The 18,928-nt window shown below is 40.0% G+C and overlaps 1 protein-coding gene across 2 annotated transcripts in view; it reads right to left on the minus strand.

The window, feature by feature from the left end:
* The window catches only part of LOC137195519 (ephrin type-B receptor 4a-like), a 36,364-nt gene extending 26,184 nt beyond the window's left edge, over nt 1–10,180 (minus strand). For both annotated transcript variants that reach the window (XM_067607954.1, XM_067607953.1), the window contains exon 1: nt 9,170–10,180. In XM_067607954.1, the coding sequence (XP_067464055.1) occupies nt 9,170–9,248 (79 nt within the window). In that variant the 5' untranslated portion in view covers nt 9,249–10,180. The remainder of the gene's footprint in view (nt 1–9,169) is intronic.
* Nucleotides 10,181–18,928: the final 8,748 nt, after the last annotated feature.

Here is an 18,928-nt window from a genome sequence, read left to right on the forward strand (position 1 = left end):
CTAATTTTGTCTTGAAGCTCCACATTTTTTCCCTTTTAAACCAAACTCTCCACTGAGATTCTTCTTTGTGTATCTTTCCTTTGTTCTTGTTTATAATTACTGTCTACCTTCCCTGCTCTTCCAATATTTCTTTTACCTCCAATTGTAATCTTGGATGACAATTATCAAAAGCCACATGCTTCTACCTCTACTGTTAAATTGACTGCGTGTTGTTGTCAACGGCAGAAAGCAGGACTGTCTGATGTACAATGCTCCTTTTGTGTGTGAACCAATTACAATGCGTTTCTAGCAAAACAGGATTTAAACATAAGATTTAAACAATATTGGTGGTTATGTGACAACAATCACATTACGTCAAAAACAACGTTAAGCTGCTATGTGAAAGTGACATGTGCAGGAAGGACTTTTATATTGACAATCAAGGTATTTATTTACTTTTTCTTAAAGCATTTCTGGCATTTTTGCCTTTAATTGTTAGCTAAACTAAGCTAGCTAAGCTACATTTAATAAATATACAAAGTTTGTATACCAATATTCAACATTTTCAGTATTTAATTTAATGCCTTATACAAAACCCTGCCTGCTGCTGTAGATAGAAGGAGGAAAGTTCTTTAAAATGTGGGTCACTTGTATTGATTAGTGTAGCCGGCACATTTTTATTAATCATTATATACAAGTGATACTGCTGGCGCCTCACTGAATTAAGGAAACATTACCAGAAGATTACTTTCTTTCATTTAATTGGCAAAAAAAAAAAACAACCTAACAAAAAACATATGCAGTTGTTGAGAGACAAGAAACGCCTTGTTCTCGTGAGAATGACACATCTTTTAATCTTTAAAACTCATGCTGTAACCTCTTCTCAGCTTAAAAAATGTTCTTTTCAAAGACCTTGATGCTTCAGGGTTGAAAGGCAAGTGCTTTAGTAAACAGATGTGTGCTGCACAGTACATTTAAGCACTTTGGTCTTTTAAAAGACCATTTCTGTGATGACGGTCTTTACAGATACGCTTTTGGTAAAAAGGTTTCACTTTGTTAGATGCTGTCAAAGGTGACAGCTCGTACAACTGCGGAGTAAAAGAGAAACCGAGCTTAACAAGACTCAAAGCCATATTCATCTACTTGATAAAGTGTTTATATTGGGGAAATGACACTGCGCATTGATTCATCGTCTAGGTGATGTGCCAGTCAGCATTAGAGCAGGCAGTCTAAATCCAGAGATCAGGGTTGGCAGAAGAAAGCACCATGTTTTCATGCTTGACTGCAAACAGACAAACGTAACAAATGTGGAGACAAAATGTTATTATATAATAGAAAAATGAAAAGCTCATCTTTTAATTTATTGTCAATACATCAGTGTTTTTACCACAACACTGTCTACAAGGCACCAAGATCCTAATGAACCAAATTCAGGTCTGACAACTTTAAACAGACTCTTTGCTGTTTATACCTGGGAGCTATCACACATCATCACAGTGTGGTTTGTGCTCTCTCCAAACCAACTAGCCTAAAGTTGCTAATATCTTCATAGACAGCTTGAAGGCAGCTGATCGTCTGGTGGGAAGATTTATGTCATCACTGTGAAAGCACCATGAAGTGCAGGCTATGTGCTTGTTTTCAAACACTTTCTCAATCTCTCAAGAAGATATTTATCCTCTTGTCTTCCTCTCTGTCCATGGGGAGTCCTGAGGTCAGGGTCAGTTATAGACTGGCACCCCTGCAGGTTGGACACTTTGGAGTCATGCAGTGCTGAAATCTGGGATGATCTTCCTAACCAGCAGGAGACTCTGCTACCCCCGTATTTGCTGTGTCTTCCGATAATTAGACCAGATAGTTACACTTACAGAACTAGAAATCAATTATTAGCATGTTTATGTCATTCAATCATGAACACAAAGCACTCCAAGCGTTCACCTACAGCAATGACATATTATCCTCTATAGCAAAATGAACTCCCATTTGAGAAAAAAAACCTGGAAATATGAACTTTTATAAAATAATATATAACAAGGGACCTATCTATTTCAAATCTGGCTTGATGAAGGACCCACATAGCTCCATCTGCTGCAGTGATGCATCTACCAAACTGCATGAGCCCCAAAAATGTCTATTTCTGTACTTAAAACAGAGTTTTTATCAAAGCTTTTAATAAAGCAGAATGTAAAATTAATTTTGGGAGAAAGAAAAAAAAAATCTTGCTGAAGAAAACGCACACACACACACACACACACACACACACACGCACGCACACACACGCACACACACACACACACACACACACACACACACACACACACACGCACACACACACACACGCACACACACACACACACACACACACACAGCTTCCAGTGACTAATCTGCTGTGGGAGGTGGACAGCTTGAAGCTAACAGTACAGACTCCAGTTAAATAAACCATCTAAGGATTGACACATCTAAGTAGAGATACAAGAGAACAGACTCTCTGTGAGAATCCTCCCTTTTATTCCGACACGTCACGCTTTTTCATATTCAAACAACAACAGACACGCTGAGAGCTAGCTCTCTTCATCATGTCTATGCGTTGCTCCAACAAGCCGGCGACTGGGAGTTTGTGTGGCGGTGACCGATATCTGGGATAAAGATAGACTCTTCTTTGGATGTGAAGCCATTTGTTAGAGTACAAAGAGCATCATTTTTCCTTCCTCAGCCAGCCATATTATGTCTTCCGCAGGGGGTGAATTCAGTAGTTTACAAACTGTTTGAATTTCAAAAACCACACTTTTGTCCAATCTTAGAAAAACGGACCGAGTTTAATAGTACAGAGAATCTTCCTAATGACTGGATAGGATTGGGAGGAGATCAGTTATCATTGAAGCAGTGGTGATATATAAGAACATGAGCGAAGGCTTAAAGTGAATTTTTTGCGCAGCTACCCTTAAAAAAAGGAGGTATCAAGCTGCCAAAAAAAGGTGTTTAATGCTTCTTCAACTGAACTGACCCACTCCTTTTTGGAGCATGACTCCCTCTTAAAGCTCTTAGCTGTGTGCAAGCTGTAGGAGGGCAGCTAGCGCACAGGAATGTCTCTGTTATGCCGTATATAGCAGAGCCCACTCGGTTCAGTGTGGTATATGAAAGCAGGCCCTGGGAGACATACTGACACAGTGTGCATTCATGAAGGTGGAAGGCAAACATGCACATGTTCTTTAGCTTGATGTCGAACCGAGCCAATTGCATTTTACCTTTAAAAACGAGCATATCAAACACGAGATGTAGGTCAACCTGTGACGCAGGGTGGAAAATATCCCAGACTCAAATCGAATCAAGTCTACTGATGGTGCACGCTTCAGAAACGTTTTTTTTTTTACATCAAGGTTGCTTTTTTTAATCAATTCTTGCACATCCTGCCTCAGACGTCTCACCAGCCTAGTGTCCCCCCCACCCCCCCCACACCCCCCCTCACTCAACATTCAATTCTATTTTTGAATGCAATGGCGAAAACATCAGACGACATAGCACAACAATGGCATGTAGAGGCGCCTCACAAAAGGATGTCTCCGGTACAATGCTCAGTATACATCAAATTACAGCTATGATGAAGATAAATGAGAAAGATGGACATGAGATAAACAGCTCCTTCTTAGCTGTCTTCTAATTAAAGGCCTTTTTAATCTCTTTGCTATAATCACATATTCAGCCCATCACATATATATCTCACATATCTGGCCCCCAGGTGTGCGTGATTACAAAATGCAAATAGGCAATATACATACTTTGCTCATTATGCGGCGTGCAGATGTGCACATACTCCTTGCCCTCACTGCACTTGCTCTTTCTATTTCGTTGACTCATGCCGGTCTTCCCATCTCTCCTTGACTCACTTCAAAGAGAACCCCCATCCCTCTAAAAGTGCCATTCTCCTTGGTGCTTATGGCTGATAGGCTGTGGCCTCATTCCCTCTCTGCTGCAGCCTGTCCCCATTGTGTCCCACTCTCAGAGAGCAGCGTGTGGGTGGAGGACAGACTGGCTCTCGAAAGTGAATGCCTGACATGGATGTATGGGCTGGGGGTGTATCCTCTCACCGAGCTAAACTATCATCCACCTGCAATTCCCGGCTGCCATATGCATCCTTTTTTTTCGTAGAGGGGAAACGGGAGAGAGGGAGAGAGACATGGACTGAGAGTACTTGTGGCACTCGGATGCCTATTTAACTCTTGAGGAAGCTAATCATCGGATTGAGGTACTGAGGATGATGGGCTACAGGCTTTCAGAGAGGGGGGAGGTTGCTTTAAATGCAAATCCCTTTCTTATAAAAATCAGTTCCGTTTAAAAGGATTTCTGGGAAACGATCCACATTTCCACGGCAGGGGAGACAGTCAGCAAGAGAAAACAGCATAGCACCAGTCAAACATCAAGGAGACAGAGGACGTGGAAAGAGTAGCAAAAGAAAAGGCTACATGTCTGTGAAAGAAGGGATTGAGGCTCAAGTAAGGCCTCTTGGATAAAAAAAAAAAACCATCCTTCCTGCATTTACTGATTTGCGACACTAAGTGAGTTTAAGTTTAGATTGTGAGGCATTATGCTATTCATCATATTGTATACAAAAGGCAAGAATGCCTCCCTTTTTTGATTGTTTTCACGAGGTTAATGTCAATGCCTTTCACCTAAAAGCAGTCTACTATAAGCAGATTACATTAATGACTTTTGTTTAATTCCATTTAAATAAGCCTGTTACACGTCATTTATCTGACTGGATATGAGCAACTGGTGAGTGTTGCTGTATTTGTTTAAGGCTATATATGTATATATATATATATATATATTTTTTTTTTTTTTTTCCTGTTATATTAAATAGCGCTTTAACTAACAATTATTTTTCTTATTGATTAAACCGCTGTTCATTTTCTCGATAAGTCTTATGAGAAGTTTTAAAAAATAGTTTAAAAATGGCATTCACAATTTTTTTCAAGGTCCAGGGTCCTTGGTGATGTCTTAAATTTTCTTGCACCACCATGTTTCTACAGTAGCCCAGAATAGACAAAGTTAAACACTGGCTCTAGAGAGGGTCTTTCGAGTTTCAAGTTCCTCCGTAGGTTCTTCTACATGCTTGGGAGGGGAGGAGTATTCAGTTGGTTGAAATCTGCAACATCACTGCTAGATGCCACTAAATCCTACATACCGGCCCTTTAAATGTCATATATGAAAAGGAAATACAGCAAATCTTCACATTTTAGAAGCTGGAACCATCAAATATTTGACATTTTACTTTGAAAATTACAGAAACGACTCCATGATCTATTAATTGACTAATCATTACAGCTCTAATATCTTTTTTTTTTTTTTTTTTGCGATACATTTTAAATTATTAACCACATCATGAAAACTGTAATTTATTACTAAGTTATCTCCCACTTTATCTCACATACTTTTTTTCCTGTAAGAGCTCCTTATCCAGAACGCAGGCTGCACGTGAATCATTTCAAGTGCCAATCAAAAGATGTTAATGTCACCTCCTCCTCTGTGTAAGGATCACTTTGGTTTTGTGAGAGTGTGATATGGAACAAAACAGTGCTGCTGTGTTTAAAGTTTCTAACAGACAAAGATGACACTTCAACCCTTTCTTCCATCATCTCAAGCTAAAAAAGTGCTATCCAGGTTTTTCACCCTAACAACGAGACAGGCCCCCCTTCTAAACAAATTACACCGGCAGCCGCACTCTCTTGTCATAAACTATGTGAAAAAATGACTTAGACGGAGGTAACAGCTGCAGTAACATACCGTATTGCAGAAGATACACCCCCCATCGCCAGTGCAAAGAAAGATGGATTTATGAAGCTGTTATAAACTATGAGCACTAAGTACGAGCCTCACTGCCAAGAGCAAACAATTTTGCTGAAGAGAAAATAACTTGACAGCAATGTTCAAGAGACAATCACACGCCGACTCCCATTCCTCTGCCGCAGCTGAGCTACAGTCAAGCCGCATGTACGAATGGAACGAGAGCCTTATGGTGCATTTCACTGAGATTAACATTTCCTCTACACAAATCTGTTACTCCTCAGATGACCACACGGGTCAAAACAACTTCAAGCACATAAAACTAGACAGAACAGAACAACTTTATCATCCGCAGGGGTGAGAAATTGTCTTATTTGTCTAGATGAGTGGCGACACGTTTGCATCACTTCTGACAAAAAAGCGCTGATATTATTAAAGCTCTGGATCTGAACCGTTGGAGGAGACTGCGGTGCTTTTGTGACTGGCTGCATCTTGAGAGAAATTGTATGTGTGCGAGGCATAAAAAAAAGGGGGTGCCGGGAGAAAAACATAATGGATATTTTATAGGTTGAGTCTGAATGTGGGAGGATAAGAAACATTTATAGCTTGAATTTCTAAAGACATATATTTTTTAAATCATAGTAGGTCTATATTAGCGAGAATTGTTAAGACTGCTTAAAAAGTCTTTTCAGTTTAAGGCCTTGATTATACTTTTATGCAGGATGCATTTTTTATGTGCAAGGTGAGGCAGAGACAGCGTGGTTGTTTTTCTGTCTGTGTCTGCGTCCTCGTTACTAATTTCCAGCCAAAGCTTGTTATTAATTTCTAGCCAAAGTAATTATCTGATCAAGGGGTCTTTGTTTTAATCTTCTCGGAGACAGAAGGAAGAGAGATCCACGCAGTGAACGAGCTAGTGGTGTGTGTAAGTGAGTCATTTATCCTTTAGTTGGAAAAGGAGGAGAGATTTGGCAGCAGTGAGCTTCATCTGCCCTCCCATCAGTTCATTACAGAATTCCCTACTACGTGGAGAACAAGGTAGAGGATGATCCAGAGTGTGCTGGCAAAGGAGCGGGCCATTACCCAAGACATGAAAACCAGACATCTTGTTCACACTTGGCAAGACACAGATGCTCTGAAGTCGGTCGACAAAGCGCCACAACCCCCTCAGCTCCCGTCTACATCCCCATCTTCCGCACCGTGCCTGTGCTGCACCTGTTTGGAACCGGCACCTTGTAAACATCAGCGAGGGGTGGGGGGAGGGGGAGGGGGAAGGGGGGGGGACCGAGCCAAGTCAACACAGACAAATCTTGAGTTTCTAAAGGGGCATGTTTAAAAATTCTGCCACCAAAAACCAGCTTGACATCGCCTCCCACGTAGATTTGAGGCTCAGCGTCTCCTACGTGCCACAGAAAAAGACTAAAACTCTGTGAGATTAGTTTAGTCCAGCTGTGGAAACCTGTAGCTCCAGCTGCAGAATAAGCTACAGTTCTTCTAATGGCCTGATCCCTGCCTCTCAAAAAAAAAAACTCTGACCAAAATTAAGTGTCTGGGAAAATCCCAGACTTCTCTTTTGCAATGCAAAGTCAACAACATTTTTCCTGGAAGAATTCAAACTCTCGGTATCTGTGGTAATTTAACATTTCTTGAATGTTTGTATATTCGCAATCGGCCAATCCAAGCACCCTCACACCATGGGTGACGCCACATACGCTTCATCCATGTGTTTCTACAGTTCATAGCAGAAGTCATAAGTGCCTTCCCCTCTAAGAAAGGGCATTTAATACCAGCGGATACAAAGCAACCAGCCTCAAACCAGAGGCAGCTGACAGATTTGTGTTCCTGCCAAAGAATATGTGAAGTCATGCATGTTCGTGGCGTTCTTGTTTACAACCAGTACTGATTGGAATGAACAAACTTGGGAAATGTTTTATTGTTTAAGCGCTCATTGTTTTCATAGCTGCAGAGTACCCACCTAATGCAGCAGTAAACACTGGGAATTAGTCAGAGAACTGGCTGTTGTCTCAACGTTTTCTTTTATGACAGACGACAATAGAGTCGGATTTGGTCATATATTCTTCATTTTGTCAATCTGACTTGTGAGGGTAAAAATCATCTACATCTAGAAATCATGAAGCCAAGCGATGAAGCCACATCATCTTGTGTGTAAGTTTATACACAGTATCAAGCAGAAAAGCCTGATGTAGAATAAAGAGCAGTCCTCCCAGGAGCACAACAGCATGCAGCCTAAAGAGCAACAAGGTATTTTTAAAATCCCTGCAGTTCAACAGCTCCTGCAGAAACCCAGTTGTGATCCTTTGATCCTCAGTAAACACAGGCCCATTATTTCCAAAGACCATTTTCTATCAAAGGTTTTTTACCAAAAGTTGTCTCAGCAGCATTCTCGACAAATTCAAATCAGCTTTCAGTTCACTCTGCAGCACTGAAATGCTCCTATTAATGTCACAAAAAAGACAGAGACGTGGCAGGAGATTAAAAGCTAAATAAACACCAAGAGACTCCGTCTCCCACTCCTGTAAATTATCCAGACACAGGCCGTGTTGTTATGCAGATGATGCCGAGCTATAATTTGAAACCATCATTTTCTTTCATTATGCCAGATCATTTGAGGAGGTCTTATTTGATGATTTCTGGATAATTTGCCCGTTAATGTCACGTCTGCTCCCAGAAACCAATGTAAATTATGATCCAGATTATATATTTGCTGCAAAGCTTTTTCCACAAACTAAACGTAATCTAAAATCAAAAAAATACCTCATGTAGATGTCATTTTGCAGAAAGTACATCAGCTCTGTATCAGCCACAATTCACTGAATGTTTTAGTATTGACTTTAAGGTAAACTGGTTAGTGTTCCCTCAGGAAGCTGCCTTGGAACCCTTTTGCTGACTTGAAACTGAACACGTCAAGTGTGCAGGTCTTAGAAAAGGCCTTCCTGAAGATATCAAGAGGAGGAAAACTGATGATTTTGTTACTTCTTTGGCAACCTTGTGAAAAAAAAAACTCTTTCAAGATAAACCCAGCAGTCTAGTGCCAGAGGTAAAGGGAAGAAAAGTCACATTTTTTAAAGCACATTTCCACAGAGACCTTTCCTATTGTATGCCTGTAACATACAGTACTTCTAATTAGTGAGATTGCAATCACATCCCTCTATGATATTTCTATGATTATTCCCCTCAGATTTAAAGTTTTTGTGAGGTGTTTGCATAGCATCCTTATAAACATTTCATGTGGTTTTACTGCACTCCCCTCAGGTAAAAGACAGGATGTAATACAGATTGGACCTCTAATTGAGCCCCGGAAACCACACACGCACGCACACACACACACACACACACACACACATATAAATAAAGATCTGGGCAGCATTTGAAGGAAAACTCTTCACAGACTCACCTTCCTCTGCAGAAGCCAGGAGAGCCCAATCCAGGAAGATGCACCCCAGCAGGACAACGCTCCTGTATGTCAGCTCCATAATGTTGTCAGAAAATGGTAAAAAATGAACCGACTTCTGTCTTGCCTTGAATTAAAAATCAAGTGGCACCGGCGGCTCGGCTGTGCACTCACTGACCGCAAACCAGTCCGCATTTAAAGTGGACTTCAGTACAGAGAGCCTCACTCTGTGGTCAAAACGTTGTAGTGGAAATATACACTTAGGCTAAGTGCGGTTATCTAATAAAAATAAAAGCACAAGCAGTCAATTGTGAATAGAAGGCGCTGGCCAGACACAGCACATTCAATAACAAGTGTTAGGACTGAAGGTACAGACTGGGAACTTCTACCGGATTGTCTAACTTTGTGTTGTGGTGAAAGTCTACACAGAAAACAGCCAGAAACCAACCACAATGCTGCAACTCCTCTCCCACCTCCAGTCCTCTGTCAGCACATAGTTCAAACTTGTTGTATCATCGGCTTTAAAATCAGCTCTTTGTGCTCCACACGACTTCTCCCAAAATCTCCGCCTCACCTCGATGACTGGAGAAGGCTGAATCCGCAACCAAGGCACCTCACTGCATGTCTGTTAGTTACACAGATAATCCTCATTATCAGCCAGTTCATACCTTCCTCCACATCTTCTCGTCATGTTCGGCTAACAATCCGTCAGAGTGTATTTTTGTTTTGCCCCCTTTCTCCCCTCCATGCACCAGACTATTTGGGTGCTGGGGAGAAGAAGAAGAAAAAATCCACGAAAGGTGGTGATGGGGATACTGCGCGACAGGTCTAGCCTGGCCTGTTTTTACGGGGGAAATGAGACTGAAACTGAGGGGAAAATGTCTAGTTAGTTCTCCGGGTAAGTCAGCAGAGTGAAAACACAGCGGGTATTAAAAGCTGTGTGCTGTAGTGTCTCGTAGAGCTGACTACGCTGCGCTGGTCACCGAGGACTTCATCACCGCAGCAAACCCGGAGTCGAATGGCAAGAACAAGCTCCGCCCACTCTCGTTTCCATAACAGCAGAGTCAATAGCACGCGATAAGATACAGGATTTCCGGAGATTGCCTTCAAGATAAAAACCCGTATCACCAAATGTTTAGGAAGTAGTAAATACCCTAAATTCAGGACATTAAACCTGCAGTGCGGAACTTTTTCATATAAATGAACGTCCGTTACATTGAAGCCCTTGTAAAACTAGGTCACACTATGCTGATTAAGTCTATCACCGCCAGATAAATCTCTCTGAATTTCACAGTATAAATAGGTTTTAAAACTGGTGTCAGTGGCGACTTTCCCGCACTGGCCAGATGAATGCATACTGCCAATGTTTTATGGGCAGAACGTGCGCACCAGAGACTTCTGCCGGCTGAGCGGCTCATTTCCGTTTATCCCTTTGATAACTTGCATGAGGATAAAGTAATTTCATCATGCGGCTCTTTTAGACTTTCCAAATGTTATCGGACCGTATTGGTCAAATTCTATTAGTGAAACGAGTCATTTCGCGGTGGTTGCGTGACGTTCAAAACAATCTATCCACCGTTTTAAAGCAACACTAGCGACAGAGTAGGCTACGGCGAAGCCTATGACATAAGCATGTGCTGACAGTGTTTTTGTTATTACTCTCAGTGTCAGAAAATGGAGACAAAAGTCATGTACTCCAGCTTTAAGTTACCCCTTTGATTATATAGGCTATACACACTTGAATAATAGTTTGTGTCTGATATGGTTTTCACACAAAAAAGTTCAGTTATCTCGTTAAAATCCTTAAAATGACATCTCCTCCTTCTCCCTCATTTAAAATTTAAGAATCTACAAATGTGCAAATGTGTTTCATGTCAGAAGTTTTCCTGCTGGTCACAATGTCTCAGATTTCCCTGAAAAGTCCATTCTCAGTCTTTGTGCACTGGAGGCTTCAAGTTTCCACATTGTCTTGTCTAAGTTGAATATTGGACCAGAATTGGCTTCCAAACTATTTGTGATGTCACAAATCATGCTCGGAGGCCCATACCTTAAAATTGGATTTTCCATGAGCACAGAGAAACTTCAGCAGATGAATGTGAAAACAAACTCTGCATATACATCATTCTGCACAGTGAAGCTCAAACATCCAACTGTAGGAACAAGAAGAAAAGCATATTTTTGAGTGGAAGGGGACTTAAAATTAGCAAAGATAAGATGACTTTATTATTGCAGCAATACTGTGTAAAACAAGGTACAAAAATTGATTTATATTATAGATGAGGGAAGTAACAACAAAACTTGAATACTTTATACAATACAAGCATCTACCATTCAACAAGGAGCAATATAAATAAAAATAGAGGTATATACACCATCCATGCTGTAAATTGTTCCATACATTCACATGTTATCCCTTGGATTCATTGTCTTCTATATCCATAAATAAAATCAATCAATCAGTCAGTCTACATAATACATAATATGAAAATGCCTGTGCCAGCCAAACAAGACAGCTTGGAAGGACACATGCTGTCTTGAGATCCTTTTCAGCCCATTGCTCATTTTTGTCCATGGTATCTTTTCACACAAGCTCCATTGGAACACATCTGTCTCTGCTTCTGAAATCCTTCATACACACAGTTAATATATAGCACTGTAGGAAGGTTACTTATCCTTCAACCTGTTTTCTGATAACATCGGTCTCTACCTTAGGTTCTCTTCCTTATCACTTCCAACAGTAAACCTAAGTACAGTTCCCATTCACTGAGCCAATTTTCACTGACAATAGATCTTATCAATAGTTCTTATTATTATCTCATCGTGTTTAGTTCAAATGTACCTCTCTCATTCCTTTTCACATGAAGCATGGTAAGGTTAAAAACAGTAAGCAAAGGAAAGACTTATGATTTTATTTTGACAACGAATTCTCACAACTTCCGGTATTATCTAGGCTGTTTCTGACTGTCTTGACTTCAAAACAACAATTAAGTCCGTCCTATCTACAAGTACTATCAGTGCAGTCCCCATGAGTTGGCCCGATTTAATTGGTGGGGCAAACAACCTGATTGTGTACCCAAAATACATCTTTATTAGAAACATGTAATTTGAGGATTCATCTATTAATAGCTGCAGAGAAGCACCCATGAAGTATATACAGGCCTTCAAGGACACTTCAGCAGGGCTGATAACTTCTGACCCAGGGGATTTAAATGGTCTCAAGCTAAGGTCAACAAAGCTGGAGTCTGTTAAATGCAGATAGACCAACTAGTACAACACCTGACTCATGATGCAACCCTTCTGCCATATTGCTTTTGGCAGATAAGACTGTCTTGGCAGACATCTGTTTTCTTGCAGCCTGATGAAATAATATGGATGTTGCATAATTGAACCCTGTTAGCGTTACAAATTAGCCATCATGCATTTGTGCCACCTCACTGACAATTTTGAAACTTGTCTGTTTCATGACATCTCTCTCTCAAATGTGCTTATTTTTAACTAGCCATATGAATACAGCATAATTCAATGAGAGCCATAACATTACCGATTCATTACATCAGTATTGCGGCATAGCCTGTTTTCTTATTTAATTAATGGGTGTCTTCGTCAAGGGGAACTGAATGGAATCACTTTTTGAAGAAGATCTGGGAAAGACAGCAGCATAAATAAGAGAAAATGCAAATTTTAAGTCTAAATGACAAAATGTAAATAAGACATTAGCAATTCAAGCTTACTAACAAGGCCGGACCAATGTTTAATTTTGGCGAGGCAAGACCAGTGTATCTTGTTTTCTGGGTTCAACTTGTGTTATTAAGATTTTTTCTAATGTCTATAATGGGTGAAATTCTTATTACATTCATTTCATCCATCCTATTGATGTTACCACTAGCTTGATTCAAAGTTATTCAACATAATACAAGCCCTACATGGTGCAATGCTGTATCTCCCAAAATAATACAGATCCCAGTAATAAACAAATCCCGAGAGAAGGATTCTGAAAAGTTACAGACTTTGATGAGTGGGATCAAATGATAGAAACAGCACAGCTAGGATTTGTCATTGTTTATCTGTGCTGCTTTGGTTTTCCTATCGTATTTGTGTCCTCAACTGCACTGCAAACATTGTATAGCCACAAATGATGATATGTAAAGTCAATAAGAAAAGTCTACGACTCATCCCAACTCTGTAACCATGCCTGTTGCACTCTTCTGTAACAACTGTCTTTTCTTCTTTCTTGTCTGTTCTTTTGTTCATATCTTAACGTATTATATAAGTGGATAGAAACTCAAAACAGCATGCATAAGGATGATGCTTATGGGCATTCAACTCACCAAAGCTGTCACATTTATTGTATGCCGTGCATGAAATTCTTCTTTATCAGCTTTGCTCCCACTTCCAGCAATAGCAAGCTGCAGTGGGAGCTTCAACAGGAAATAATTGTGAAACAAACGAGACTGAGAAATTTCCTCAGGAGGTTCAATTTTGCTTCTTCCCACTGAGTTTATAATATGTGGAATCTTTCAAATGTAAGGCAGAGGAGCTTTGGGATCCAAGTGAACTCCCAATGGGAAAAAACATGGTTATTTGCCAGCTTTTTGTGTACACTTTCCTTCTTCTGGCAGAGGCTGTGTTATCAGACATCTAAATGTATCCCAGTTTACTGATTGTTACACATCCTCGAAAGCCTGTAAGAAGGCACAACTTTGTGAGATTTGGTTTGGCTACTTTGGGGTTTTTTTCCTACCAGAAGAAGAAGAAGGAGTTGCATTAAGCAGAGAAGACCAAACACTTGGATTGAAAAAAATGTTAAAGCTGCTGAGACCTAGTTGATGGCATGCAGAGCCATGGTGTGGCTCTGGGGATGCAAAATTTAAATTTGTCCAATATTTTAACCAAATAAAATACCTGCAAAACCAATGACATTCCCATTAGCCTTGGCCATACCTTGCATGTAGTGCTAATTAGCAAATGTTAGCATACTAACACACTAAACTGGATGGTGAATTCAGTAAAAATTACACCTGGTGAATATGAACATGTTAGCATTGTCATGATAATATCAGCATTTAGCTACACTATGCCTGTCACACAGCTGCTATGGTTGTAGACTCTTGTTTCTCCTCACATAGCCTGCACATACATATACTTGTGTATATAAAGTTGTCCCTGGTTGCTTTAGTGTTTACCCATGTATTTTTCCATATTGCATCAAAGCTAGCATAAAAAACATTTAACAATATACTACTTGCACACCACAACTGGTAAAAAATACATAGTAGCATTCTCTTTGCGAAGCTTCTTGTTGAACAATGCAGCAGCTTCTTTCTTAACTCATCAAGGAATCACCAGATAGGCATTTTAACTTCAAAAGCTGTCACTTTCCCAGAGAAACAGTGAGAGAAGCACTCACTTTAATGTCCTCCAAAGTCTGCATGTTTGCAGTTATCTTGGTCAGCACAGTTTGCTCTTCCTTAAATGTGTATTCGGTATTTTAAGATACATCTATTATTATTTCAGTAGGCACATAGGTGTATTAGCCAAAGCGTTGGCATATTCCTGCACGCTATCATCTTAATTTTAGGACCATATGTCATCATTGCTACTACAAAATGAAAGTGTGAATTTGGCCCGGGTGACATTATAAGCCTTCATGGGCTAAGCTCTGCCCTTGCAGATGCAGCTTATAAAATGACACCAGTCGGCTGCGTGTTAAAATGGCTGTCATTTTTCCTGGTTGGCAAAACTGTGCAAAACCAAAATTGATGTCATTTGTCATTTTCAATTAATTTCCAGGCTGTTAAATATTAACTGCAGAAGGTAACATCCCTTTGAAGCCAACATGACCTGTTTTAATTAGCAGCATGGGCATAGGGGTGACATTTTTAAACAGAAGTCAATATGTCAAAAACACTTCTCACAATCCTTTTCATTTCATTCCCGCATAATTTCAGTATACAAATATCTTCTGTAGCAGGGTGGGCTACAGTTTGGTGTTTTTTGCCAGTTAATCATAGTAAGCCTTTGAGAGTCAGAAAAAGGCAGAAGAAGCCATTACATTTAATCCAACATCAATCTGACAGCTCTGGCACGACACCGCAGGGGTCTGTATTATCTTGGTCTACAAACTTAAGAAGGTAGCTCTTTTCAAACAGCATAAAGCAGCGTCTTAACAGCAGAACCCTGCACCACACCCTGCCGTGCACCAATCTGAGGATGAATCAGCCGATCTTCATGCAGTCAGTGAGATACATACAGATAAAGAGGAAAAAGTGACATCATCCAGCTTTACTAACAGAGCGCAAGACATAAACAAAAGTTATCCTGCACAAACAGTTTGATGGGTGCCAGCTGGGGCCTCACGGGTGGAGGAGGGAAAAGAGGGGACAAAGAATGGGTGAGTAAAAGACATAGCAGGCTGAAATGAATAATACAATATGAACATGGACAGGATCAGTGTTTGATCCTCTACTCCAGGCTGTAGCTGTCATGTTGGTGTTGGTGTCATGTTAAAGGTAACAAATGATGATGTCAGGCCTCCTGTGTGCAGCCAAAATGTTTGGTAGACTGATTGAAATGTCTTGTTGGAGTCTATGACTAACAGTTTCAGTTGCAGTTTTTGGAACCCCTAGATTTGGCAGGGCATAAAAACATGTTTTCTATACGCACATAACCATCCTAGAGCTAAGAGATTTGCCTTGAAATAAAGAATTAAATCTGCACAGACAATATAGACATTTTGTAAAATGTGACAAGTATATGGGCCTATTTACTGAAAGCACTTAACGTGATCATCTTGAAGTCTGGGATGTGTACTGCAAGTCAGAATGAAGAAAGTAAAAACTTAGGGATGGCTGATGTGCCTTCAGGTCCGCTGATAATATTGCCTTTGAGTTGTGTGATAGCTTGGGTTGTACTGAAATGCGTCACCGGTTTCCTGTACAGAAGTGATGTTGCTTTGAAATCTTTGATATAATGCTCAGTTGAGTTTTTTTTTCCAACACTCACATGACACACACGTCAGCTGTTATTTCATCCAAATCCGGTCTTGTCTGGACCCCAGCAGCAAGGCACAAAGATGTATTACTCTATTATCAGCCTATTGTGAAACAGGCTGCAAGTAATTGCCGGTGATACAGTAATAGGGCCACACTCACAACGTGTAATGACATCATCTTGATCCTGCTAAGAGTTGTGAGATCGAACTGTTTGACACTTATCTCACTAATTTCACACCGCCACCTTCCTCATTTCTTCATGTTTGGAGTGAAATTAGATTCTAATCACTGCCTCGATTTAATTATTCCATTCATTTCTCATTCCTCTTGAGTTAAAATGTACTACTGTCTTTCCTGGCAGTAAAGCAGGGTGGTTGCATGGATTGTCTGTATTCAGTCTGTGACATCTCAGGATCTTAAGTTTTTCAAAACATGAATCACTTTCATGATTAAAGAGAGGGTTTGCTCAGTGAGTCATTTACTTAATTAGGAGGACATTTCAGGTTTTAATTATAAGTAACTGCAATACTTCGCAGATTTTTCTACTAATCCATCTATCCAGCTTCTGTCTTGCCTGCGATCCAACTGTGCATTCAGCAGCTTCTGACTAATGCATTACATGGACTGCTACTGTATATGGTGTGGGCACCTGTTCATGGCTGATAGGAGGATATCCGAAACATGTGGATTTGGGATAATCTGATGGCTGGAAGGCCTTAGGTACATACCAGTTTGCAGGGTTAAATCCTGTTTGCGACCTTTATTGGATGTCCTCCCCTCTCACTCTGTCTTATCCTTTCTATCACTCTCAACTGGTGCAATACAGCAAAGAAAAGGCTGTGGTCAACCAGGTGATTGATGTTTTGAATTTTAGGAGCCTGAACTGGATAAGTGGTTGAGAAAATGAAATCAACTAGATAAATATTTTACCTCAGTCAAGCAGATTTCTCATTTCTCTCCTTATATATTTTCAAGGGTGGGGAAATAATCTCACCCCACAATTTTCAAGTAATTTAAACCATGGAAATGTATGCAACATAGTCATTTGCTCAAAAGACGTAATAGTTTTGGTGTAAGCCAGTAAATTTTACAAGTAGTTTACGCAGTTGTCATTGACAGTGTCAGGAAATAAAGGAGTAAGAGGATGTGGGTTATCGAGTGGCCAATAAACTACTCAGAAGGCCAGTTGGAGACTCTTTGGGAACAGAGGATGAGGAGGAAAGCTCTGATCTCCAGATTCAAGGAGCTAAACTCTGGTAGGTGCTACATGATGCCTCTGGCTACAAATAATGTATGTGAGAAGTCTTTTATCCCCCCAGGGCTTTCTCAATTCTGTGAGACTCAATTTTGATCTTTTTTTAAGGTGCTTTTCTTTAATTTGGTGTATTATAATTTTATGTATTGTTATTATTCTATTCTATATGATGTATACAGTGAGTGAAATATTCAAACCCAAGACCACATGCTTTGTGCCTCATTTTATACACATTCATTCCAAATTCAGCCAGACGAATTTGGTGTGTTAGATAAAAATGGGATCTACACTCGAATTTTAAATTAAGTTCTGAGGGTTTGAAGAAACTCACGCTCACAGCAGGAGTTTGTAAAGACTGACCCACCTGATTTAACAGGTTAACAGCTTGTTGGATTTTCTCAGTGGCCTTTGTAATGTTAAAATAGAACTTTGAAGAAGAAATATGTAAATCTATGACTCTGTAAAATTGAAGTAATTTCAGAAACCTTTCAGAGTCCTTGGGCTACAGATGAAAGCCCATGTCGTAACATCGGTCTGGTTAAAACATAATATTGATATGAGAAAACCATAACCAAATAGCACCAGATAACATGACAAAATTAGATTTAGGTGTCAGGGAATTGGATGACAAATCACATTTTATGATTCAAGTTTTGTTAGTTGGATTAACCTTGCATTTACATTTGAATCAGGGATTGTGCCTTTAAAAGCTGCACAGATGATACAAATATGCTACAAGCTGCACACTGATATAAGATCATGGCAGTTGTAAACACAGTGTGAATGTCTACGTGTTCATAAACACACACTATAGCATAACATGTGATCGAAGGCAAGGATCCTCGTTGTGTGCTTTTTCTAAAGAGAAAATGGTTCCCCTGATGAGAAAGAGGGAGGTAGGGGGGAGCGGGCCGGCCAAAAAGGAGCCAGAGCAAGTAGATGTGCAAATGCAGCTGAGAGAGCTTGTATAAGCAGCTGAAAATGGAGAATGAGTGCCCTCCCCTGGCCGTACCGTTGCTCTCTTTGCAGTCGTCACCTGTGGAACTGCGAGGCATCAAATCATAAACACACACACACACACACACACACACACACACAAACGAAAACAAGGCTGCCGAGTCCATTTTCAGAAAGCATTTTTAAATTCATTTTATTATTTTATAGCTAATTTACAACAAGCGCTTCACTGAACTGGAACATTTTATTTTGCTTTGATATTGTCATTGTTAAATATATTTTTCTGCATCAGTTGACTTTGTTGTAACTTTGTAATCCGTCTTTTCTGTAAAAATTCATATATTTTATAAGGAATATCACACTATGATACGGATGGCTGAGAGAGATATTAAGAAATACATTGAACCCTCAAATAAAGAAATTGAAAACATATTATTCCATTCATGGATGTGTTGTCATGTGTTGTTGTTTCTGTGATTTCTCTCATTGTGTAAATGTAAATGGATGTGTGTGTGTGTGGTCGTGCTGATATCTTTTTTGTGTGTGTATGTGTGTGTG

The sequence above is a fragment of the Thunnus thynnus genome, chromosome 13 (assembly GCF_963924715.1).
Source record: "Thunnus thynnus chromosome 13, fThuThy2.1, whole genome shotgun sequence".
NCBI classification, from domain to species: Eukaryota; Metazoa; Chordata; class Actinopteri; order Scombriformes; family Scombridae; genus Thunnus; species Thunnus thynnus.